The sequence below is a fragment of the Cornus florida genome, unplaced genomic scaffold, assembly GCF_030987335.1.
Source record: "Cornus florida cultivar Cherokee Brave unplaced genomic scaffold, ASM3098733v1 CherokeeBrave_3.0.0_Hap2_Chr02, whole genome shotgun sequence".
Classification (NCBI taxonomy): domain Eukaryota; kingdom Viridiplantae; phylum Streptophyta; class Magnoliopsida; order Cornales; family Cornaceae; genus Cornus; species Cornus florida.
This window is the reverse complement of record NW_026775572.1, coordinates 59,255,170-59,282,430: the sequence shown is the minus strand read 5'-3', so window position 1 is coordinate 59,282,430 and position 27,261 is coordinate 59,255,170. Positions and strand designations below refer to the sequence as shown.

The window sequence follows — 27,261 nt, the reverse complement described above, 5'->3', positions numbered from 1 at the left end:
TATCACTTAAAAAAAGTTAAATTCTCCTAAAAAAAAAAAAAAAAAAAAATAAAAAGGTCAGCCACTTTTATTATTTATATGCTATTGATGATCGTACTTGAAACAAGTTAAACAACTCATAAAGGCCGGCCTCACTTTGAGAAGCAATTGGATACAAAGCATGACTGGAGTGGTTTAAATTCCGGAAATGCTGACAATACCTTTAACAATATATTGAGAGAAAGGTGAATGCTTGCTTGAACTAATGATTTGCGTCTTCAATAGCATCTCTAATTTGATGGATTTGTTCTTCATTTGTAGATATTACAAGTTTTGAAGCACAAAAGTGTCGGAGGGCTTCGAACTTGGAAGTAATTATAATGAAGTTTCTTGGGATGAACTTCAGCTGTGTGTTCGGAGCTCTCAGCAACGGCAAGTTTCCGGACAAAGATTGTCTGCTTCCTTTTGTATCCAAGCTCCTTGGCTATTGTATCGTCGCCGCTTCCACCACCGTCAAATTCCCTCAGGTATTTTTTTTTGTCATCCCTATGCCCTCAACATTCATCTTCAAATTCTGTAGTTCTTATTATGATTGTTGTTATTATTGAATTTCAATATTAGTGCACGCATTGACGATCGCAATTCTTGATCCATGTGGTTTTAGCTTGTTCTGTGAATCTGTATGATTTTAGAAACCAACACATGTTAGATCAAAGGGTTTGAACCATCTTGATTTAGGCTTGTATATGCTTGTGTTTTTCCCTACTTTAGGATTACTACATTAAATCTCTTCTTTCAGTGCAAATGCATGAGTTTTGGTGTAACCCATTACTGTCTTTCACAAAGTTTGGATTTAAATAAATTAGTATCTGCAATTCATGTGATTTGAGTTATTTAAAGGTTCTAGGATTAGAATCAGCTTGTCAAGGAATAATTGCATTATCCATTAGTGACCAGCACCCCTAATTACTTAAAAATTTGGATATTCTTAAGCCTGAGCTGCTAACATGGGTTTATGAAGGGGGAAAAAAGGACATTAATAAAGCATATGCTACAATAGGCTGGCAGTTTATCTTAAAAACTCTCTCAGTAATGGGTTTTCCACAAGAGGTCATTAGCTGGATTATTGTTTGCTTGTTATCTGCTATGTTTTCAGTTGTCATAAATGATGGGGAGTTCAATGGTTATTTGGCAAGCAAAAGGGGCTTAAGGCAAGGTGACCCTATGTCACCTTATTTGTTTGTCCTTGCAATGGACGTGCTATATTGTTTAATGAAAAGGAAAACTGAATGAGCGAAATTCAATTATCGCTGGAGATGCAGTAAGATGAAGATTACTCACTTGAATTTTGCAGACGACTTGTTAGTTCTGTCAGCTGGAAGAACGGAATCTATACTGATTATTCAAAGAGTTTTGGGGAAATTCAGGCCTAATTCAAAATGCAGATAAGAGAATGATATTTTTTCAATAGTTACTGAGGATGTCAAGGCTCAAATCTTAAGTTGTCTAAAGTTTGTTGAGGCTAAACTCCCTGTAATACCTTGGTGTACTCTTAAATTCTTCTATCCTAAGGCTAGTACAAGTAAGATGTTTATTGAAAGACTGACTAAGAAAGTTCACTCTTAAATAAATAAAGTCCTTATTTTTGCAGGATGTTCAATTGACAAATTCAGTCCTTTGTTCCATTCAGGTCTATTGGTCCTCTTTATTCATTCTTCCGTAGAGGGTTACTGATAACATTAACTAGATCTTGATGCAATTCTTATGGAAAGGCGAAATCCGGTACAAGGTGGTTGTAAAGTGGCTTGGGAAGAAGGTCATATGCGTAAAGTGGAAGGTGGACTAGGTGTAAAACATTTACTGGCCTAGATCTAGAATAAGGCTGCTGTGCTAAAGCATCTTTGGACATACAGCCTTGCTCAGATTCTCTTTGGGTTTTATGGACAAAGAGTTTGACTTATTTGATTAAGCAAAGTAATATTTTCACCTCAAGATTCCATGCGACTACTCTTGGGTATGGAGGAGAATTTTGAAACTTAGAAGCTTACCTCATGTCAGATATAAACTAAGTAATGGCTGCAAACTAATTTCTAGTTTGATTTGTGGCTTTCCAGTGGTCCTATTGTGGCATCAAGGGGTGAAAGAATTATTCATGACAGTGGTTTAGGAATTGCAGCCAAATTTGCTGTATAAATGGAAGTTGAAATTGGCCCTCTGTTGATTCTGAAACCTTGGTGGACTTGCAGCAGGAAGCTAGAATGCTGTCCAGATGTATATACTGTTGACAAAGTCACGTGGAAAGGAGTCTGTGATAAGTTTGCTTTTCAGTCCATTATCATGAAATCAGACCTTCTAAGCCTACAGAAACTTGGGCATCTTCTGTATATTTTAAAGAGTGCGCCAAAAATTTTCTTCTTTTTGTGGTTGGCTGTTAGAGGGAGATTGTGTACTGAGGGCATGTTGCAATCTTTGGGATTACTTAGATCAGTTTGATGTGTACTGCAGAGCTGATTGTGAAGATCATTGGCATTTTTTTTTTTTTTTTTTCTATTTATTTATTTTTTATTTTTTAAATCAGACACGGTCCTTTATTGTTGGAAAATTAGCTGGATCTTGGTCTAAGTGCTATTGTGTCTTGGGGTCAGCTCTAATCTGAAAGTGTCTAATTTTGCAAGCATGGTCAGTAAACTAGCCTTATTTGCTACTGTGTACTATATTTGGCTGGAGAGGAATTCTAGATTGTAGTATGACAAGTGTAAGGATTTGAGATCTTTGCAGTTGCAAATCTTCAACTATGTGAGGTTTAAATTACTTGGCCTGCAATGTGTTACACCTTCTGCAATTAATCTCTGGCTTTGTCATTCTTGGCAAGTTCAGAAAGATGGCCTCTGATATTCCAATGGTTCTTTGAATCTAGTATTATTCTCCTGCATGGGATTCTGCTTACATCTAGCTTTCCTTGCAGCATGATTTTAAGCTGGTGAATTCTGTTGTGAGAAGGCTTCGTTTTGGCAGCTCCTCTTTCTGCCTTGTTATTGTGTTTGTTGTTCTTTTTGAGTCCTAGGTTTTTTTTGTTTTTGTTTTTTTTGTAACATTGGGTATACTTTTGGTTGGTTTCTCTTATTGGGTAAGTTGGGTGGGGATCTATTTGTTAGTTATGTGTGTTTTTTTTTTTTTTTTTCATTAGCAGGTATTGTATTAAATTCAAAAGATATGGCAATCAGTACAATTGAAAAGAATCTTCAAATTAGTGGACTTGAATACGGGCACACTCACTCGGGTAGCTAGTGCTATACCAACTAGGCCACTGTATAATGCCCAGGTATGTGTTTTGTTAGTGTGCTTGGGTAGTTTGGTTTGGCATCGTTTTGTTTAGCTGGCTCATGTTGTTTGTATTCTTGCTTGGGAGGTATGTCTCGTACACATTGCTTCTGTCAATAAATTTATATTACATATATAAAAAGATCTATTCTTCAAATGAAAACTTAAAGAAAAAGAATTAGGGCAGTTCTCCTCTTCCTCAATGAGAGAGAGAGAGAGAGAGAGAGAGAGAGGGAAGCAAAAGAAATTGTCATCAATTATTTTGTCTATTATGTGAGGAACTTATTTTTTGTTGGCTAATTTCGGTATCAAAACGTGTCCGATTGAGTTGTAATTTTGTTTCTATCTTGAGTCTCGATTTCGGAAGTTGAGCAACAAGTGCATGGGTACCTTGATTCGATGAGAACACCATGTAGAACAGGTATGTTGAGTGAGGACACCTTGCACAAGTGTTTGAGTTTGGATGGGATTGAAAACTAGGGTTTTCAAATTGAATTTCAAATTCTGAAAAGTCCCTCTGGTCGCTCTTTTGGTGACTGTTCCAACTTGTCCAAGTTGAAAAGTTCTGTGATGTCCGACCGGTCGCACTTGTTCAGATCCACAAAGGACATTGCTGTTTTTGTTATTTTAAACTTCCTTTTTGGTCCAACTTTTAGAGACGTCCTTAATCGTTTTTAACCTATTTTTCAACCTAGTCCTTAAAGCCGGATTTATTTTTCTCCTTTCAACTTTGTGTTCGTGAGGAAGGCGGATCAATCGTACTACGAAGGGGATAGAGTGCTCGTGGAGCATTCAAGTTCTCGAGCAACTCTTCTGCAAGGATTGAGGAGTAGGCCTGAAGTCTACTGCAATTGGACGAGGAGTCACAAGAGTAAGTGTGAGGCGTTTTGCAACTAGTTCTTGGCAGATTGGATTGGTTGCGAGCCTGAGACAGAGTTTGTTGTACTTTGCTTCGAGATAATAGATTATTTCGCTCGAGAAGACTAAGTATCCGTGGTTTTTTTTCTTCGGGTTTCCACGCTAAAATTTTCTGGTTTCAATCTCTTACTTTATCGCACTTTATTTTTGCTTTGTGTCAAAATAATCAAATAATTTGAAAATCAGATAAAGGAGCAAGTTTTACATATTCACCCCCTGTTGGTTATTGTTTTGAAGTAAAACTTTCACAACCTTTTCGCATAGCGTAACTCACATATTATACAGATGAGAATATTGCAGGGGTATGCGTGTGATATCAACATGTGTCTAAGCATCAGACTTTTCTAATCTTCAAACCCCAAGGACACAGGAAATCCTCAACACAACTTTTATTTCACTCTTTTTGAAGTAAAAGGAACATAAAAGAAGTTTTTTAATGTATAATTATGGAATAAATTTGTATTTATTGGATACGTTTGTTTAGTGCTTGTTTAGCCATCCATGTCGAGCACATATCCCATACTTAAATTTGAGTGTCTTGCCCCTGACAATGTTATTTTTAAAAAGTCCCTTGTAAATTAGGTCATATGAGGGTGTATTTTTCTTTAAAACATTAACTTCTGAGTCTTAATCATCTCTTCTTGAATAGAAGGTTGTGGATTTCCGCATTCTCTTGTACTTAATATTACTCAATAAAGGCCTGCCTCACTTTTATATGCGATTGGATACAAAGCATGACTGAATGGTTTAAATTGCGGAAATGGTGACCATACCTTTAACAAAGTTTAAGGTTAGTTCCCTTATTATTTCCTTGCTGTTGATTATCTCACAGGAATGTGCTTCTTGCACCTGGGACATGGTGAATGTTTGCTTGAATTTGTGATTTGCATCTTCAGTAGCATCTCTAATTTGATGGATTTGCTCTTCACTTGCAGATATTAAAAATTTTAAAACACAGAAGTGTCAAAGGGCTTAGTGTTGTGGGCTTCGAACTTGAAGTAGTTGGTTATACTATTGCATTGGCATATTGTCTTCACAAAGGGCTACCATTTTCAGCCTACGGGGAGTTGGTATTTCTATTGATCCAAGGTCTTGTCTGTAGCACCTTCTCATATTTGATTACTGGTAATGATGTACCATATCGATGGAAAATGCACGTGGTAATGTCTGTAATGTGAGCCAAGCCTTCTCTGCAATTCTTTTTTTTACTAGTTGTTTATTGAGCAATTACTTGCCATCCATTTCAAATGGGTGCCACATTAGATGAGTGACTTACATCTTACTTCATGTCGGTGGTTCTTCTAAAATGGATTGTAAGTTGAAGGTCTTGTCTTTTGTTCCAATGTCAGTGCAAAAACCTTTCTTAGCATGAATAAAAAAAACAGAGATGGAAGGAGACTGTCAGAAATCAAACGTGATAAATTGGGTAATTGTGTTGTTTGCTATTTATCTAATTGGTGGTCTAGAAAGAATAACACTGGAAAACGGGACCCCGGGGGGGGGGGGGGGGGGGGGGGGGGGTGCGCTGGAAATTGGGAGGGACAGTGTAGGACTCAAGTTATAAATTGGATGATTATTTTCATCTGGGGTTGGTTATGGAATGTACAATAAACAGAAATTGTGAGAAGCTGTATTGAACCTGACCACTTGAATTCAGATGACTGAAATTTGATCCCTTTCTTGGCTTAACTCCACTTACCCCCTATACTAATGTTTTGAGGGTAATAATTTGCACTTTACGCCCTTGCGATTAGTTGTCCACTAAATAAGGTGGTAAAATGACTTTATTACCCATTTTAAGAAAAATATGTTATCGAATATGAAATATATCAATTTTTTTGTACAATTATAAAGTTGCATCCTTCCAAACAAATATGGTATGGTCGTATGACACTGAAACAATTTAGGCAACTTTATAATTTTGCAATTGATATGCTATCTATTCGATAACATCATTTTCTTAAAAATGGGCAATAAAGTCATTTTACCTCCTTATTTAACCGACAACTAACAGTAAGTGGATAAGGTGCATTTATTTTATAGAGCAAGAGAGTTATCTGCCAAAATCATAGTTTAGGGAAGTAATGCGCCACAAAAATGACAGTACAGGGGTGTTAAGTGAAATTCATTAAGTCTTCTTCAAAGGTCGTTTATTATACATACATTTGGTTTATTTGGATGACCCAATCACTTAGTAAAGGCCTTTTTATGTCTGTAATATACAATAATATGTATTGTCTGAGTTTATTTGCATTAACATGAAGCCCTGAAACATCACCAGTTTTAAATGCGACAACCTAGATTTATGAAGAAAAAGAGATAGTAACTGTCTTAGTATTGCAAATCCTCTCTTCATGATATTAAATTGTATTTTACTTATAAAAAAATGATATTAAATTGTATTTCTGGTTATTTATTTATTTATTATTATTTTTTATATGGCAATCTCGAGGGATCTAATATACTTCTTTTCCTCGTCTCTTACAGCTATAATATTGGTTACAATTATCTACTATTTTTCTCAACATGTGGGAACCAAGACATGGATTAAGGCATTGCTGTATCCTACTTGCTGAAACTGATCTTTATTTGCATTATTTTGAAAACCTAATATACACTGATAACCTGCTGTCCTTTGATTATTTGATTACTCTATGGTAGAACAACAATATAGTCTGTGTTTCCTTACTAATTTGTTGCAGATACTGTGCGGTGGCACCCACCATCTTAGCAGGCCAAATTGATCCCATTCTCTTTGAAGCTTTATATGTGAGTAAATAACTAAATATCCTATTTCAGACAGTAACAACATTTTTGATAGTTTCCTCTCAGTTCTTACTCGTCTCCCCTACTTCTCTTGTTCTCATTAATTATATGCAGATATGATTCTCATCAACAAATCATTTAAATTTTCTTGTCTGTTCTAATTCTCCAGCAATTAATTTCTTCAGCTAAGTAAGAATTTCCAGCACATCTGACTCTGACATTTTTCATTGTGGGGAAATAAATTTATTTCAGGCATCTCAGCATGCAATTTTCTTCTTTGCCAAGGTCCCACAAATTTGGCAGAATTATAATGTAAGTTTACACTTGATGGTTTCCCTTTTCTTCCCCACCCCCTGTTGTTTCTTCTGGATGGAAGGAAGAAGAAGACTTTATTCCATTTAAGGTCTCAAAACAGTTTACTTTTCAGCTTATGCAGCTAAGTTCACTCGAACAAAAAGTACCATCTTTTGTATTATGTAGGATGGAAGCCCTGTGGCATGCACTACAACGCTCCATTGTGGTATCCCCATTTACTTGGGGATTTTAGAAATTAGAAACACCTGTCTGTCTGTCCTGTCAATTTATCATATCTTGCCCTTCCTCTTTTCCGCTTAATGGCTCTTGATTTCTGAGATTCTGGACCCAATGTTCATCGGTCGTTATTCCTTGAATTTTCTTTTCAGGCCTGTACTAGAGGCTCAAATATTCCACCATAGAAATTTCTAATATTAAGCACACCAACCTCACCGTCTTTATATCCCTTGTTCTAGTCAGGCCAAGTGATCGTCTCTACACTCTGCAGTTGTGGATCCGAGTTGTTTTGTTATGGGGATGGAGAGGGGACCCTAAATATTTTGGAAGGATCTTTGTGAAAGTGATATGAAATCATATGGTGACAGAATGGAAAAATCAAGACTTTCAGAGGCTATGGCCCTCCGCCATAAGGTATCTTTGTAGAGGCAAACTCAAATGATTGATACGCATCATTTTCCTGTGCTGAACTTGAACTTCTTTGAATGTTCGTTAATTTTTCCTGGGTGAAATTCAAAAGAACTCAACTCGCCAAGTAGGTAAGATTTGACATGACACCTAAAATGAAAAATATAATGATTCAGGCTCAAGGGATCTCATCACAGCATGCATCATTGATGTCTTATTTTTAGTTGTGTTAGGGTTCAATTAATACTTAATGCACAATGCTGGTGATATGACGTTAGAGAGTTGAAGTGAAAGCATTGGTGACTCCAATATGGATCATATCTGCGCATCTGTTCATATTTAGTGGTATCAGATTTTGTTAAATTATTTAGGTTAATCACTTCCATCAAATTACCCTGACCTAGCCTGTCAATCTACTTGTTATATTTTTTGTTTAGTATTTTTTTTTTTTTTTTACTACGCAACAAGAGCAGTTGACCTCTGATATTAAGGTTGAAAGTCCAACCGGATACCACTTGAGTTAGCGCCGACGTAGTGTCAATTTATTTATAAATGATATCATAATTAAATAACAATTTATTCAAGATAATATCAAATATTTGGGATCAGCTGTTGATGAAGCAATATGACAACTTTATCCGGGCATTTTCTATTAAGATATATTATTTTTTAATCTTTTGATTATTTAGTTAAAAAATAATATTTATTCTACATATCTACTTTGTGATTGTTTGCCATCCATTAAATGAACCCACTTATTCTCTTTGTTGTCATGACACTAATGTATGTGTCACACATTATGAACTCATTAGGTTGAAATCTATGCTAGAATGTCTCAAATAATTGCGGATATCATGTGAATAGATCCATTCACCTTTTATATAGCATTTGATTTTGATCATATTTAATGAGGAGATACCAAGAGAAATGAGGACTTCACCTTATTTCTTTGTTTATTATCATTTAAGGTTTTCTTGGAATGATAAAGTTGACAAGTTAACAATTTTATTTTCTAAGTGGCTTGAATCAAGAATATTAAAAGAATATGTGGAAAAGTGAATGGGACTATTTATTCAAGGAGATGTCCAGAAAGCTCCTCAATATTTTTTTTCCTTCTATAATTCATAATTTTTTCCCACTAGTCAATCTTTTAATTCATGGTTCACAGTATGCAGTTTTATTATATTAACAGTTTCTGTTACCTGTTCCTAATGAAGTGTCCTTATCATTTTCATGACATCATTGACATGCCACAAGTGGGCACTCGAGTTCTCATGTTATCAGTATAAACTATTAGACCATTATCCAGAGTGTAGTAGGTCTTGCTATGGTGGGACGTTGGCAAGGGTAGGCTGGATAATTTTGACATTATCTGTGTATTACAAAAAAATTGTTTTGTGGTGGGCGGATGACCCCCCCTTAGACTCAATAGAGCTCCACCTTTGGTGACTCGGCCAAACCATCTTAATTAGTTTTCTGAGTTTTCTCTGATTTTTATCTCCAATCAGTGCTACTTCAACCATCTCATAGATTTGCATTTCTGCCACAGCTTTTTTGCAATTTTGTTATTCTTAGGTGGCCAAAATTCTGTAATATCTATTTTAATGTTTGCTTGTTCCCAATAAGATATAATGTAATCACCTTCAGAATTATTTCAAAAACGTTTCTGCATTTAAATGAGTTACTATTCTTATGGTAAAAATTACTTGCTATTATTTGAGCAGAACAAAAGTACAGGGCAGCTCAGCTTTTTAACCTACTTAATGAATTTCGGAGCTTCCATTGGTGAGTTCACATCATTTATTGCATCAGTGCAATGCACAGTTTTATATCTTTGGGGGTGAAGTCGTAAAACATTTATTTTTGTTTGGCAGGAAGAGTCTTCACCAGTATCCAGGAAAAAGCTCCAACAAGTGGTATCCTTTTTTCAAAATCTTAATGGAACCTAAATTTTCATTTAATTATTATTTCAAATTGTAAATAAAGCATCATCTTATGTATGGAATTATGTGAACCTTCTTCCAAACAGAGCTTGTCCCCTTCTAATCCTAAAAAATACTTACTATTTAGGATATATTACCCTACCCCCCTTATTTTAGCCTAATTACGGGTAGACCTCCTTTACTTTGACTCTTTCTTTTTCTTTTTCTCTTTTTTATTTTTATTTTATTTTTATTTTTTATTTTTTATATATATATATATTTTTTGATAGGTAAATTTGAACTCTCCTACTTTATAATCTTAGGTGACAAATTCCACTTCCTTCAGTCTACCTTTAGTTGATTAAACAAAGCTGATGTCAGCTCAACAACTTTAAAACTGGCCATTTTACCCTTGTCACTAGAAAAAAAAAAAATGAGAAGTCAAAATCCCTCAATACTATATAAGTACAAAACTAGGACCCCCCACCTCTCCTAAACTTTGTGCTTTAGATTCTCATTTGTGATTTTAGTCATTAATAAAGAGGGAAATTCAATCACAAGGGCTGCAGGAGCTCCATCCGTTCCAGTCATTTATCCTACATTGATCACCACAACAACAAACAACAACCATTTCGAGCAACCCTCTCATAACTATCACCATACCAAGTTCTGTGAGTGTGTCTAACCACCAACAACTACCATAGGGTAATGGGCCTGGTACTTGCCGCCGACATTAGAGCTTAAGTTAGGTGGTGCTGCCTAACTGCCATTATAAGCCTAAATCCCTCCATAACCCGATCTGATGTGGGACAAGACGCCTATCACATTCTCCCCCACCTTTGTTGTGATCAGATCACCCTACCTACCCGTCCACCCTAATGGTGAGGGGACCCAGTAATGACTTGGACTCCTTCGTGTGGGTGTGTGGGTGCTTGGCATGACATCGGATAAGGGACTAGGTTCATAGTTATTAAAGGCCCAAGGCGCACCAAGGCGCTAGAGGTCCTTTGGAGCTTAGGCGGGAGACGCGCGCCTGAGTGAAGTGAGGCGCACAATTGAAACTTTAAACTACCATAATAACATTCATATCTCATAAGTTATATCAATATTCAAAAAATTAATATCAAATATAAAAAAGTAAATCCATCAACTGTACAAGCATCCAACAACCATAAAACAGAGTACAAATTTGTTTTCTTGAAAGGCAAAGCAAAATGTGTTTTTTGAATGGCAAAACAAAGCACAAAAAGAAATAAATATGTTAACCAAAAAAAAAAAAAAAAAAAAAAAAAATTGTTAACAAGAAAAAAAGAAAAGAAAAAACATAGCAAAAAAAAAAAGAAGACAGAGAGATGAGAGAACTAGACGAAGAGAGAGATGTAAACAAAGATAAGAAGAGAGGAGAAATCTAGAGGAGAAGAGAGAAAAAGAAAAGAAAAGAAAGAAATGACGTGGCTTCGTCGTTCATCTTTGCAACTAGGTCTTCGTCTTCGTCTCACAATCTCATTCTGTCGTTGTTCGGTTAACACTTTGACTCTTTGCAACTAGGGCTTTCTTATTTTTTTATTCTTTTGAACAAAAGTTCCTTATATCGTATGATTGAGCTTTCTTTTTTGTTTATTAAGTTGCCAAAAGTACCCTTTTTGGCTTAAGAAATAGAACAATCGTATTTTTTTAAACAAATATCAGTGAGGCGCGCCTAGGCACACCTCACAAACAGGACGAGGTGCAACCAAGATGCGCGCCTAGTAAAAATCAGTGAGCCTGGGATGACAACAGGCGCTAAACCTGAGCCTCGAGCCTAGGCGCGCCTTTAATAACACTGACTAGGTTTGCTTTGATACCACTTGTAAAGAGCCGGGTGCTTGTCACCCAACCAATAGTTTGAGCTGTTAGGTGGTGCTGCCTACTCGCCCTTATAAGCCCCAAATCCTCCCAACCTGATCTGATGTGGGACAAGACTCCTATGACTAGGGCTGTAACCAAGCTGAGCTGATTAATGGGATATTCGAGCTCGGCTAGGCTGTGAAGCAGGGTGTTTGAACTCGGCTGGAGCTCGAGCTGAGCTCTCACATATGTGTTTGAGCTTGGCTTAGAATTGCTCACCACAAATTTGAGCTGAGCTTAAAGCTCGTTAACACATCACACATCATATATAAATACATATACATGTATGTATATTACAAGTTTACAGAGAAATAGATCAGACAACAACACACACACACACACACACACTCATTACACTAATGCATTCAGGAAAAAACGAAATATATTACAGTGATTTCCCAGAAAAATTATATATAAGCCAATCTCACCTTTCCATCTCCTTTTGACCCTTGAATCTTGATTACGAAGGAGAACATAAGAGAATGTGAGAGAGAGACGATGGTAGAAGTGTGTGAGAGAAACAACAATGGTAGGTGCGCGCGTGAGAGATAAACGCTGCAACGGCGATCTGAAAGAGGAAAAGAAGAATTACAGAAGATGAGATTTTATTAGGTTAGGGTTTATACATACATGTGTGCTCATGGGTTTCTTTTCTTTATGGGCCTTAGTTGGGCTAAGAACTAAACTTAATATTTTACTTTAAATGGGCCTTGTATATACATGGACATAAACTAAATGAATTCTCACTTTCAAATATATATTTGTATGTACATATGTTCGCGAACACATTCACAATCTTTGTTCATGAACATGTTTTCGAATAAACGAGCTGAGCAGGGGGTTGTTTAGTTCGGCTCATTTATTAATTGAGATTGAAAATTGTGTTTGAGCTCGGCTCATTTATTAAATAAGCGAATATGAACCGAGCTCTTATCGAGTTGAGCTCGAGCTGATCCTCGAAAGCTTGGTTCATTTACAGCCCTACCTGTGGCACATAGCCACATGTCATCCTCCACTGCAAACCATAAATACTAGCACCATTGACCCAAACTCCAACCCCCCATCTGATTCAACAATGAATGAGATCCACCACCTTCCAAGCCCCTTTTATCCATCATTTCAGCAATACCACTTCCACCCTTTGTACTCCCCATGTCCACCAATTTGATTCAACCTCCTCATCATTATATATTCCACCAATTATGCCAATAATACAACATCACTTTATGGGAGATCACCTAATTTAACTTACATTCACTTGTTTAGTTCCCAACCGTTACTAAATTCAATTAGTCCATCCGTAGTTATGATCAAAAGATCAATGAACCCCAATTAATTTTTCATATTAGATGATGAATAATTGATGTATGATATGATTGATTTTAATTAATTTTTTATGATGTTATCTATTAGTCACTAATTGACTCTAGAGAGGGGGGGAATAGAGTCAATGGCCAATTTTTGCAATTTATAAAATATTAAATCTAACAAACTGTTAAGCACAGAGGAATTGAAACATTCAAGCAGTATATGGCACAAGTATAAGAGAGATAGAGATGAGAGATTGCAAACTATGACTCGGCGATTTAGCGAGATTGAATCTCTCTCAATAGATGTACAAATGTAAGCTCACAACTAGAGTTAATAAGAATATTAATGAAGCTCAAGTTCTAGGATGAGAGAATGTAGAGATAGATGAATGAAAGCTCAGAGAAAGAATTTATGGCTATTGAATGCTCTTGAATGCTCTTGTTGAATGTTCTTTCAAGTGGTGTCACAAGTTCAGCAGAGAAGCCCTCTGTATTTAAAGAAATCCGTAACTTAATATGTCTGTTAGAAGTGGTTGGAGGAATTAAATGCAGAAATTGCCGTTGGAATTTCAGATCTCTCAAAGGAGCCGGCTCTTTGTAAAAGTGGAGGAGGCTCCAATATTGAGTAGAGGAGGCTCCAATATTAGTAGAGCAGGCTCCAATATTTGGGAGGCGGCTCTCTCCAAGAAAAAATTGTTCTACGAGCCAATTTGAGCTACTGGAGTGAAGAGAGCAGGCTCTACCTTGAGTGGAGCCGGCTCCAATATTGTGCAAGACTAAAAATAAAATTAACCGAGTCCTGTGCACTTCCTATTGATATGTAGCTTGCATATATAAGGTTCAGGAATAGATTTTAGGTATTTTAAAAACTGAATTTAGAATGAGTATGCATGAACCTAAAATCTTGAGCTTCAAAATATATTCAAATAAACTTTAACATTAAGTCTAATCCTATCTACCCTTTTCTTCATTTCTTGAACATGATTGATTAGGCTTGATGAAGACTTGATTTCTTCCTTTGAAATGCTTGAGTGATATTTGAAGCCCGAGATTTTCTTTGATTTCTTGCAACTTTGAAGCTTCTTTGAATCCATAGCTTGAGTACTTGAAATGCTTGAATTGATCTATTAGCTTATCATTGAGGATTGGATATTAATCATCTATACATCACTCAATGAAAATATTAGTTATTAAACATCATTAATGGTTTGTAATCATCAAAACATAAGATTGACCTTTAGATAAAATCCTTAGGCCAACAATCTCCCCCTTTTTGATGATGACAAAACATTGATGTGTTTATTGTCAAAGTGGAGTTGCATTTGAAAGAATGCTCCCCCTATCAATAAGCATATCTTGAAAATCATATCATGCTTGATTCTACAATAGTTATTTTGGACAATTTGAAAACATTTAAATTTCACAGACATTTTTAGAAGTCTCCCCCTATCAATATGCATCTATCAAGATATTAAAAAGCAATAGAATAGACACATAACATAGTAACACATAACACATCTGTCTCCCCCTTTGTCATCTCAAAAAAAAATTTCCATCTATGAAGGGGAAATACTTGTCATTGCATGACATATCAGAGAATGATAAATTAAAGGGCAAATAAATAGCAAATATGCTAAGAAGCACGGACACGGATACGGGACACGGATACGACACGACACGGACACGGCGACACGGCAAATCCAAAAAAATTAGGACACGGACACGGCGAATAGTGTATATATATATATATATATATATATATATCAGCATTAATAATTTAAAAAAAAAAAACATTGATATGTTTAGGTTGGAATATATATATATATCACTGATATGTTAGTATATATATATATCAGCATCTTTAGGACACGGACACGGCGAATTGTGGCATCTTTAGGTTAGTATATATATATATCAGCATCTTTAGGGTAGTACAAAACAAAAAATAGAACATATCAGCATTAAAAATTTAAAAAAAAAAAAAAAAAAATAACATATCAGCATTAAAAATTTAAAAAAAAAAAAAAAAAAATTCCAGAAAAGTGTGTCCGAGCCGTGTCTGAGTCGTGTCCGAGCTGTCTGAGCCGTGTCCGAGCTGTCTGAGCCGTGTCCGTGCCGTGTCCGAGCCGTGTCCGAAAATTAAAAAAAATAAAAAAATTCCAGACACGTTTTTTGGCGTGTCCGACACGTGTCGGGGCGTGTCCGACGCGTGTCCGTGTCCGACACGTGTCGGACACGGATTCTTCGCCCATTTTGGAGTGTTCGTGCTTCCTAGCAAATATGACATTTTATAGATGGCAGAAGTCAATACAGAGGGAGAATTAGGACACAACTACCATATGTTAGACAAAAGCATAGTTTATGATAAAGACTTCAAAAGTAAATGACATAAGTAAATAAAACATAGCAAAAAAAAAAAAAAAAAATGCTTCTCCAAAGCAAATATAGCAAATAAGTGCACAAAAAAAACAGGTTTGAAGCAGAGGGATACTGATCTAAGGAGAGGAAAGTCCATATTTGTTTCGAAATTCTGTAAAATCCTCATTAAGATGAGTGATTGCCGTATGCATTTCGTCAAGTTGAGTTTGTTGTTTTTCAAGAGTGGCTTGGTTTTGACGAGTGCCTTTGAGAATTTCCAATAAAAGATCACGATTGGTGCAATTCGGAGCAGGAACTTCCTCATCTTCAGCACTGTCATCATTTTCATGATCTTCTTCATCCCCATCATCAACATCCTCAATCTCTTCTCCTCTAGCTCTAGCCTCTTCGAACCTTCTTTGCCTAGGATAAAACCACATGCCATTTGAATCCCTTTTTAGCCCCATTGAGTCCAGATTGAAGGCATCGAGTATATCTCTTGGGCCTAGTTTGGCTGATTCACTTTTGTCAAGTGGAACGTTTTTATCCATGAAAATGTGAGTGAGAGCCATGGCATAATGGAGTGGAGTCTTTTTCTTGTTCTTGCATGCCAACATGTGATGAAAGATGATGTATGCCAAATCAAAGACTTTTCCATTCAAGACACACCAAATCAAAAAGATTTCCATGTGAGAGACTTTTGAGCGACTGCCGGTTTTAGGAAGAATGGAGTCGGCAATGATTTTGTGAATCAAGCGAGCTTCCATGGTTAATTGTTTAGATTTGACCTCTTTGGTATTGGTAGTGCGGGAATCATAGCTCATTTGACGAATTGCTTCTAGTTTGTCAAAACCTTTCCCATTGAACCATCTTTGGGGTGAGTAGAATTTAATACCATCCATAAGATGAAAAATTCTGGCAATGCTGCTAACATCTAGATGGAAATCCATTCCAGCCACATAGCATTGTAATTTCTCTACACCGGGCATTTTCTCAAGGTGGGTGTAGAATAATTGCACAAGTCTGGGATAATACTTGTTGTTCATCCCAACAAATGAACCAAGGCCAATAGCATCAAAGAGTTTATAGGTGTTGAGGTTGAGGTCATCACAAATTGTGTGTGATAGAACTTTTCCTTTGGCCACTTTCCTAAGAAGAAAATCTTTATCATATGACTTCTTGTATGTAGGATTTCTATACAACATTGTTGCAGAGATTTGAATGGGGCTTGGAGGAGGATTTGGTTAACTAGGGCCGGTTTCATGATCATGGGTAAGTTGAGTATTCCTATTTTGGCCACGAGGAGGATTCTTTCTACGTGAGGATGAAGCCATGGATACTCAGAGTAGAAACCTAATGAAAACACAATAAGAATTCCAAAACCCAAATTAATTTGACTGAATATTTAGAGTCAGTTTGAAAATAAATTGAACCAATGAAAAAGCCTAGATTAATTTGCACATCTAGTCATAATTTTGAGAGCAAAGAGAATGCATACTTGAAACCCCTTAAGACGATTGTTGATCAACAAGGTCAATGGATTTGGAAATGATAAAAATTAGTTCTAGAAATAGAAACCCAAAATGGAATTATAGGAGGTGATGTAACCTCCCAAGAACCAAAAATTCCACAGTTCAGCTTTAAAGCATATGGTTCGCATGCTTCCATTTGGACAGAATTACAAACTTGGTTTCATGAAATCTAGTTCTAAATAAATTGATTCCTTTTGTTCAGTCATTATAGTAAAACTGCATCAACAAATTCAAGTCTAAAAAAAATTGAGAGAGTGAATAAGCAAATAAATTATTTGTGAGAGTGAAATGGATATAGTGTTTTCAAGGGTTTCATGGACGAAGGATTAAAAGTGAGGATTCAAAAAATTAATTACTAAAGGTTTATCTAAAAGGCTAGAACATAAGAAATTTGAAGAGAATTTGATGAAGGAAACTTACATGTGAAGATGCCCAATGAAAATGAAGGAGTTCCCTAGCCGAAATACTCTTAGGAGGCAGTAGCCGAAATACTCTCTAGAGGCAGTTTTGTTATGCCCAATAGTGAAGTGCCGAGAATGAAACCTTCAGTGCTCTTGGAGATGAAGGATCCAGCGCATGAAGGATTTATTACTTGAAAGATGGAGCGCCCATGGAACTAGCTATCTGGAAGTGCAACTCTTATGCCCAATTTGCTTACTGCCGAGAATAAAAGAGAGGATTCAGGATTGGAGTCGGCTCAATTGTTTGTGGAGCCGGCTCTTAAATGTTTTTGGAGCCGGCTCAAGTAGTTTTGGAGCCGGCTCTTAAATTTTTTTGGAGCCGGCTCAAGTAGTTTTGGAGCTGGCTCTTTTGAGCTTTTGTGAGATCCCGAGAGTTGATGCTTGAAGGCAGTTTAGGAGTCGGCTCTACCTATTTCTAGAGGCGGCTCTTCCTATTTCTAGAGGCGGCTCTGCCTTTTTGTTAAGCCAGCTCTTGAGATGCCGAGAGCATGAAGTTTTGAGTATTTTGTATGCAGGTTAGGGAGCCGGCTCTTGTGTGAGTTGATCCGGCTCTCATTCTCTATAGAGGCGGCTCTTATTTTGATAGAGCTGGCTCTGCTGCTGTTACTTCACTGCATGACATTCTGCTCTGTGATCATTCCAATTTCTCTTCTAAGCAGACAAAATCTATCCTCTTGGCGTGGTTTAGTGAAAATATCAGCCAATTGTTTTTCCGTATTTATAAATATAAGTTCAATGTCGCCCTTAGAAACATGATCCCTAAGAAAATGGTACCTTATTTCAATATGCTTTGTTCTTGAATGCTGAATAGGATTTTTAGAAATGCATATTGCATTTGTATTATCACACATAATAGGAATGTGATCAAAGTATAGACCAAAATCTTCAAGTTGTTGCTTAATGTAAAGTGTTTGAGCGCAACAACTACCGGCTGCAATATACTCGGCTTCCGCCGTTGATAGAGCTACGGAATTTTGTTTCTTGCAAGACAAAGATACTAATGAATGTCCAATGAAGTGATAAGTCTCGCTAGTACTTTTTCTATCAACTTTGCATTCTCCAAAATCAGCATCCGAGTAACCAACAAGGTCAAATGATGTATGTCTAGGATACCAAAGTCCCAAGAATGTAGTATAGCTTAAATAACGAAAGATCCGTTTAACGGCACATAGATGAGATTCTTTAGGACAGGATTGAAAACGAGCACATAAGCATACACTAAACATGATATCCGGTCTACTTGCGGTTAAATATAAGAGACTACCAATCATACCTCTATATTTTTTAATATCTACATTGGTGCCCTTTTCATCTTTGTCAAGTTTTAAAGATGAGCTCATTGGAGTATTGGCATGTTTGACTTCCTCCAAGCCAAATTTCTTTAGCAAATCTTTAACATACTTAGATTGGCAAACAAAAATGCCATCAAGTGTTTGTTTGATTTGCAACCCTAGGAAGAAGGTTAGTTCACCCATCATGCTCATTTCAAATTCATTTTGCATACTAGATGCAAACTTTTCACATAGTACACTATTGGTTGATCCAAAGATAATATCATCAACGTAAATTTGAATGACCAACAAGTTGCAATCAATGGTTTTGGTGAAAAGATTATTGTCAATTTTTCCTCGAATGAATCCTTTAGCAAGCAGAAAACCACTAAGTCTTTCATACCAAGCTCTTGGAGCTTGTTTCAAACCATACAATGCTTTTGTCAATTTGAAAACATGGTTTGGACAATTATAGCTTTCAAAGCCAGGTGGTTGTTCAACATACACTTCTTCTTCAATGAAGCCATTTAAGAAAACACTTTTTACATCCATTTGATATAACTTAAAGTTTTTATGAGATGCAAATGCAAGGAGCACTCTTATAGCTTCAAGTCGAGCTACGGGGGCAAAGGTTTCCTCATAATCAATTCCTTTTTCTTGATTATAACCTTGAGCAACAAGTCTTGCCTTATTTCTCACAATTGTTCCCGATTCATCCTTTTTATTTCTAAACACCCACTTTGTGCCAATGACAGTTTTATCTTTAGGTCTTGGAACCAGATGCCAAACTTCATTTCTTTCAAATTGATTAAGTTCTTCTTGCATGGCCAAGAGCCAAGATTCATCATTTTCGGCTTCAAGAATATTTTTTGGTTCAAGTTGGGAAACAAAAGCTACATAGTTGCAAACATTACTTATTTGAGATCTAGTGCTTACTCCTTTAGATGGATCGCCAATAATTTGATTTATTGGATGATTAGACACTTGCTTCCAAGCCTTAGGAAGAGTATCTTCATGAGAGTGACTATCTTTTGGAACATCTTTGGAGTGATCTTCAATAGACGAACCATTTAAATCAAGATTTTCAATGTTCTTTTCAATCTCAATCACATCTTCATTATCATCCAATGAGCACCTAAGAGGGGGTAATGGTGATTCATCAAATACAACGTGTATAGATTCCACAACCACTAGTGTTCTTTTGTTGAACACTCTAAATGCTTTGCTACGAGATGAATATCCTAGAAAAATACCTTCATCCGATTTAGGTTCAAATTTTCTTAAACTATCTTTGTCATTCAACACGAAGCATTTACACCCAAAAACTTTAAAGTATCCAATATTTGGCTTCCTTTTGTTCTAAATTTCATAAGGAGTCTTATTAAGAAGTTTTCTAATGATGACTCTATTTATGACATAGCATGAGGTATTAACGGCTTCGGCCCATAGAGTTCTAGGAGATTTATGTTCATTTAACATAGTCCTAGCCATTTCTTGGAGAGACCTATTTTTCCTTTCAACGTCCTAGTCATATCTTGGAGAGACCTATTTTTCCTTTCAACAACTCCATTTTGTTGAGGAGTTCTAGGAGCCGAAAGATTATGATTGTATCCATTTTCATCACAATATCTTTCTACATCTTGGTTATCAAACTCTCTTCCTCTATCACTTCTAATGGACTTAATCTTACACTCTTTCTCGTTCTCGACTCTCTTACAAAATTTAGCAAAGATTGCATGAGCCTCATTTTTGTGTGTAAGGAAAAATACCCAAGAGAATCTAGAGTAATCATCAACAATGACAAATGCATAGAGTTTTCCACCAAGACTAGCAATTCTCTCCGGACCGAATAAGTCTATATGAATTAATTCAAGAGGTCTTGTAGTTGTTATATCCTTTTTCCTTTTAAATGACGTCTTGATTTGCTTGCCCATTTGGCATGCGCTACAAGTTTTATCTTTAGAAAAATTAGTCTTTGGGAGGCCTTTGACTAATTCATTTCTAGATAGTTTTAAAATCAAATCCATACTAGCATGACTTAACCTTCTATGCCACAACCAACAATTTTCATTTGAGGATACAAGGCACTTGACATCTTAATCATGTAATTCACACAAAAGCAAAGTGTACACATTACCATTTCTTAGAGCATGAAAAACTTCATTATTATCCTTTTTGACAATGCATTTATCCGATTTAAACAAAACATCATATCCTTTATCACATAGTTGGCTAATACTAAATAAGTTGTTTTTCAAGCCTTTAACAAGTAAAACGTCATCAATAGATAAGGAAGAGGAGATACCAATAGTTCCAATGCCAATGACCTTGCCTTTTGAATTGTCGCCGAATGTAACATTTCCTCCTTTGTGAGGTTTGATGGAGCGAAATTTTGATTGATCTCCCGTCATATGTCTTGAACATCCACTATCAAGGAACCATTTGTCCTTGGATGAATATGAAGACTTCATGCAAACCTACAAAATGAATTTGAGTAATCTTCTTTTGGTACCCACATTCTTTTGGGTCCATGAGAGTTAAGAAGAAGCACATAAGTCCCTTTAACAACCTAACTTCTTTTGTCCTACATGGCCTAATAGGACAATGATTGATCTTATGTCCTATCTTTTTACAATAATTGCATGTTGGACTAAAGGAGGAATTTTTAACAAAGCAATTGTTCAAGGGTTCTCTCTTTTTCAATAAACAAGAGTCTTTGTTGTGAGGATCAAATCCAAGCCCATCCTTAGCATAAGCATTTCGTTGCTTTCTAAGAATGATGCCTAAATTCTCTCTACCTTTTGTAAATTTGGCTAAGGTTTCAACTTGATCCTCAATAATGACTTTCAATGATTCATTTTCAGAAATTAACTCAATTGAGGCCGCTTCTTTAGCTAATTCTTTTTCTTTTTTCAAAGTTTCATTTTCAAGTTGAGATTTTTCAAGGTTTTGAGAGATGATAAGCTTTTCTCTTCTAAGGCTAGCACACTTTTGAACCATTTTGCCTAATTCATCATGTAATTCTTTAAAAGCATCTAGCAAATAGTTATGTGCATCAACTAATTCATCATATGAAGTTTCTAAATCAAATGAGTCATGATTAGAATTTACCTCATCTTCATCGGCTATGAGACAAAGATTGACCAATTCATTGAGTTCATCGTCATTTTCGGATCCATTTGAATCATCATCTTCCCATGTAGCTCGCATGGCTTTGCCTTTCTTTTTCCTTTCCTTTTCATTTTTGTAGGCATAGCAATCGGATTTGAAATGCTCCGGTTTTCCATAATGAAAACATGTAGGTGCTTCTCTTTTTCCTTGCTCACTTGATGAACCATTTCTTTTAAAGTTGTTACTCTTTTGGAACTTTTTCATTTGAAGGACTCTTCTCACGGTCTTGGTTATGAGAGCAACTTCTTCTTCTTCATCATTGGAAGCTTTATCAATTGTGACTTCTTTGGTAGTAGCTCGAAGAGCTATATCCTTCTTTTGAGCTTCTTTGTCTTCATCTCTATCATTCATCTCTAACTCATAGTCCATTAATGAACCAATGAGTTCATCTATGGGGAGTGTATTGAGATCTTTGGCCTCTTGGATGGCGGTCTTCTTGGCTTCCCAATTTTTAGGCAAAGACCTAAGAATTTTTCTCACATTGTCGGATGATGTATATGATCTTCCAAGAGCCTTCAAAGGATTCACAATGTTAGTAAAACGAGAAAACATTTCACTAATAGTTTCTCTGTTACTCATGGTGAAAAGTTCATATTTATGGACAAGCATATTCATTTTGGATTCCTTAACATGACTAGTCCCTACATGGGTAATTTCAAGTTTATCCTAAATTTCTTTGGCTGTTTCGCAATCCGAAATTCTATTGAATTCGTCTTTGCTTAAGGCACAATAGAGATTAGTGATAGCCTTGACATTACATTGTACAAGCCTACGGTCATTGAGGGTCCATTCAATATCAGGTGTTGGAACAGTTTCACCATTTACTATTTTGGTTGGAACATGGTCTCCTTTTTCTGTGGCTTTCCAGACATCTATATCAACACCTCTTAGGAATGCTCTCATTTTGATCTTCCAATAGTTGTAGTCATTTCCATCAAACCAAGGAGGTCTATTATTAGATTGACCTTCTTGATGAAAATTTGTATTGGCCATGGTCGTTCTCTAAGATCGTTTTCTAGAGATTAGGCTCTAATACCAATTGTTAGTCACTAATTGACTCTAGAGGGGGGGTGAATAGAGTCAATGGCCAATTTTTGCAATTTATAAAATATTAAATCTAACAAACTGTTAAGCACAGAGGAATTGAAACATTCAAGCAGTATATGGCACAAGTATAAGAGAGATAGAGATGAGAGATTGCAAACTATGACTCGGCGATTTAGCGAGGTTCGGAAACTCTTACTCCTCGGCTCAAGGTCCCCCTTGAGACCTCCCAAATTCACTAGAGCTTCTCTTTAATGGTGGAGAGCAAACCTTCAATTTGAAGCAAAACCTTGCTTCTTCTTCCTTGCTAGGAGAACACCCTTCTCCTAGGCTTCTTTTGGGTCACACCAACCCTTACAAGATTGTAGCAAAGTTTGTAAATGAAATACAAGATTGAATCTCTCTCAATAGATGTACAAATGTAAGCTCACAACTAGAGTTAATAAGAATATTAATGAAGCTCAAGTTCTAGGATGAGAGAATGTAGAGATAGATGAATGAAAGCTCAGAGAAAGAATTTATGGCTATTGAATGCTCTTGAATGCTCTTGTTGAATGTTCTTTCAAGTGGTGTCACAAGTTCAGCAGAGAAGCCCTCTGTATTTAAAGAAATCCGTAACTCAATATGTCTGTTAGAAGTGGTTGGAGGAATTAAATACAGAAATTGCCGTTGGAATTTCAGATCTCTCAAAGGAGCCGGCTCTTTGTAAAAGTGGAGGAGGCTCCAATATTGAGTAGAGGAGGCTCCAATATTAGTAGAGCAGGCTCCAATATTTGGGAGGCGGCTCTCTCCAAGAAAAAATTGTTCTACGAGCCAATTTAAGCTACTGGAGTGAAGAGAGCAGGCTCTACCTTGAGTGGAGCCGGCTCCAATACTGTGCAAGACTAAAAATAAAATTAACCGAGTCCTGTGCACTTCCTATTGATATGTAGCTTGCATATATAAGGTTCAGGAATAGATTTTAGGTATTTTAAAACTGAATTTAGAATGAGTATGCATGAACCTAAAATCTTGAGCTTCAAAATATATTCAAATAAACTTTAACATTAAGTCTAAAGCACTCACCATCATATCTACCCTTTTCTTCATTTCTTGAACATGATTGATTAGGCTTAATGAAGACTTGCTTTCTTCCTTTGAAATGCTTGAGTGATATTTGAAGCCCGAGATTTTCTTTGATTTCTTGCAACTTTGAAGCTTCTTTGAATCCATAGCTTGAGTACTTGAAATGCTTGAATTGATCCTTTAGCTTATCATTGAGGATTGGATATTAATCATCTATACATCACTCAATGAAAATATTAGTTCTTAAACATCATTAATGGTTTGTAATCATCAAAACATAAGATTGACCTTTAGATAAAATCCTTAGGCCAACATTATCTGCAAGTATTATATTTTTAATGTGTTGCTACACACACCATTTACCACCACAAAATATCGAGATGATGAAATTCTGGTTTGGTTGGGGTAATGGTTTGATGGTCATTTGTGGAGGAAAATATTTTGGCATGAAGGTGGTGGCTTTGTGAGAGTGAGTTGAAGGTCATGGAGCTCGCTTTCTGGGCATGAGGTGAAGGTCATGGAGGTCTGATGATGAATGTTTAGGGATGGAAAATCTCTGATTTAGAAAAACACACTCTCATTTTGATTTTTTTTTTCTTCCATATTTTTTGGTAAGCAGTTGATGTAATTTCTTCTTGTTTTAGAATTTTCTTAATTCAATATCTTCTTAAGATAGCTGTAGCTATGGAATGCTGAAATATTTATCTATGTGTAATATATATGATATACATATATATTTTTATGTCATTCACCAAGAAATGTTTGGAGGCTGTGGTTATCTAGTTATGGCTATGGGTTTTCTGGTACAATGATGAGATGGTGGTTGATATGGGCATATGGCATGGTTTGGGGGTTTGGAACTTTGGATCATAGTGGTTGTCAGTGATGGAGAAGGTAGAGGCAAACAATGATGATGTTTTGGATTTTAGTTGGATGATTGAGATGCATTTGGCATTGAATGTAAGTTAGAGGGAGAAAGAGATGAGAAAAGATAAGGTGACGGATCAACCTTCTAAAATGTATGGTGATGAATTGTGGTTATGGCGGTAGTTGGTGTAGGCTTATATTTCGTAAAGGGAGAAAGAGATGAGGGAGAAGATGTTGAAGGTGGAGTGAGAAAAGCAAGAGAAAGGTTGAAGGCAGATTGGTGAATGTGCTTGTGGCTTGTTCTATTTACTTCAGCTTTACATTAAAATAATGTGGGCTATATGGTAAATTTACAATTTCCTCTAACTCCATTTGCCGACAATTCTGGGCAGGGAGTTGGTCTAATTTGCAAGAAAGAATGGTTAGAAAGGGGATAACTGTTTTCATATTGAACAGCTTTTTCTTACAAAGTATGAGGTAGGTCAATGTAATTATTCTATTATGAAGATCATAAATTTGTTAGAAAACAATTGGTGGAGGCTTAAATTTGGTAAAGGGAGAGCGACATGAGGAAGAAAGAGATGTTGATGGTAGAGAGAGAAAAAGTAAGAGGTTGAAGGCGGAGGACTGCATGCTGCTTCTTGTATTTATTTACTTTTCTTTTACCTTAAAAAGATTCATACAATAACGTGGGCAGTATGGTATAATTGCAATTTCCTCTAACACCATTTGCCAACAACACTAACTGGGAGTTGGTCTAATTTTTGTGATAGAATTGTTTGAAAGGGGATAACTGTTTTCATATTGAACAGCATTTTCTAACAAAGTGCCAGGTAGGTCAATGTAAGTGATTCTATTAGTAAGATCATAAAATTGTTAGAAAACAATAATGTTTATAGAATATCACATGCATAATTTAGCATACCTTAGTGAGAAGGGAATAAGTGTTTCCACCCTCGCCTTCCCGCGGTAATTATTCATAAATAACTGCTTTTTTATGATTCTTTTTGTTTCCTCGAGGCTTCTCTTTTTAGTTGGCTTTTGTCAAAAGGAAAACTCTTCTGGTCTGTTCCCCCTCACCCAAAAAGAGATCTCTCTATCCCTAACTGATATATATTTAGCATAAAAATAAAACAGTGAATTTTTTTTACTGTTGATTTGCCATTTGAAGCACAACTCGTATAGGTAGGAGGCGAAGGAGACATTAATAAGGACATCTACGCAAATGACCTGATGCAGGAGAGAACTGAAACAAAGTTCATATACCTTACTCTGCTTAAGGTCTAGTGTTTTGCGTTGTGTGTGTGGTAATAATGTCCATTCAATACTCTTTTTACATAAAAATTTATGTATTATGTGTGTATATATATTTTTGTAAAATAATCAGCCCACCTAGCCTTAAAACACAGCTCTCCTGACCAACTTTGTGCAGCTCCCTCTATATGTATGTTTTCTTTATTGTGTTTTATTTGAGCTTGTTAGTAAAAGCTCAGAGGATGCTAATTTAAAAGGTTAGGCTGTTTTCAATTGAAAACAATCCATGATTATTATTGGAATTATTTAAGTTCAGGTTCCCTTTTTATCATGCAACTGTTTGACATCCTTGATTTGTTTGAAGTTGTTATGGGATCTGCACGTGGCATTGTGATGAATGGTACCATATTGAGTCAGATAATCATATACCAGAAGCTCCGTGCTAAGAAAGGTGAAAAAAATGAATAGGAGAGCAAGGATGTGGCTCAGGAATTCAGCTTCACCTCACGGTTTAGGGTGGTATGCTGCAAACATATTGGATTCCCACGGCCATACAAATAAAGGACAGGTGCCAATATCCTATTCTATTATCTTCGAAGATGAAGTTTAGCATTTTATGTTTCGTGAACATCAATGCTCCTTTCTCTGGTATGTCGATACCGGAATCATTTTCACTTTTATACAACTCTAATCTTATTATGGAGTTTATTCTCTGGGGAACTCTGTTTAAATTATTCTGGTGAATTCCGTCCAATCTACTTATTTTATCGTCTTATTGAAAATCATATAAAGACAATTCCTGTTTAATAGAACGACTAGTGCGATATTATGTGGCTTTAGAATCTTGTAATCTTCATGGTTAGGTCTAGATTCCTTTGGCAATGAATTGGCTCGTTTATAATTGCAGTTCTCTCAATGCATATTGATTGAATGCCTGCTCAAACTGAGAATAAATGGACTAAACAATTTGACAAGAAAACTTGCGATTATTATATCAGTATGGAGCTTATATGTCATCTCAACATTATCTATTGGTTAGTTGCAATTCTATTGGTCAGTCTTAGTTTTTCGCATTGATTAGGGTTTTCCGATTTGATAATGTGTCTAATGTTGTTTTGAACACTTCGGAATGGAAGGAAAGATATTTAGTAATTAAGAATCCTTGTTAGACATGGTGGTTGGAATAGCTAAAAAAA

General features: G+C 36.1%; 1 protein-coding gene across 6 annotated transcripts; it reads left to right on the top strand.

The window, feature by feature from the left end:
* The first annotated feature begins 93 nt into the window (after positions 1-93).
* Positions 94-26,894, top strand: LOC132295093 (mannose-P-dolichol utilization defect 1 protein homolog 2-like). 6 transcript variants are annotated; one of them, XM_059793174.1, is made up of 10 exons: positions 492-506; positions 3,167-3,301; positions 4,871-5,008; positions 5,154-5,307; positions 6,706-6,778; positions 6,921-6,987; positions 7,237-7,296; positions 9,648-9,708; positions 9,798-9,839; positions 26,430-26,894. In XM_059793174.1, the coding sequence occupies exons 3-10, from the start codon at positions 4,979-4,981 to the stop codon at positions 26,531-26,533; spliced, it is 591 nt and encodes a 196-aa protein (XP_059649157.1). In that variant the 5' UTR covers positions 492-506; positions 3,167-3,301; positions 4,871-4,978; the 3' UTR covers positions 26,534-26,894. The 6 variants fall into 6 exon arrangements, with proteins under 6 accessions (XP_059649153.1, XP_059649154.1, XP_059649158.1 ...); XM_059793170.1 differs by lacking the exons at positions 3,167-3,301; positions 4,871-5,008 and adding an exon at positions 94-224 and having other exon boundaries at positions 301-506; XM_059793173.1 differs by having other exon boundaries at positions 381-506; positions 3,170-5,008.
* Positions 26,895-27,261: the final 367 nt, after the last annotated feature.

Coding starts and splice junctions, on each gene's coding strand:
- LOC132295093 (XM_059793170.1), top strand. CDS start 360: ATGAAGTTTCTTGGGATGAACTTCAGCTGTGTGTTCGGAGCTCTCAGC. Junction 5,308..6,705: donor GGTATTTCTATTGATCCAAG/GTCTTGTCTGTA, acceptor CGTCTCTTACAG/CTATAATATTGGTTACAATT. Junction 7,297..9,647: donor AAATTTGGCAGAATTATAAT/GTAAGTTTACAC, acceptor TTATTTGAGCAG/AACAAAAGTACAGGGCAGCT.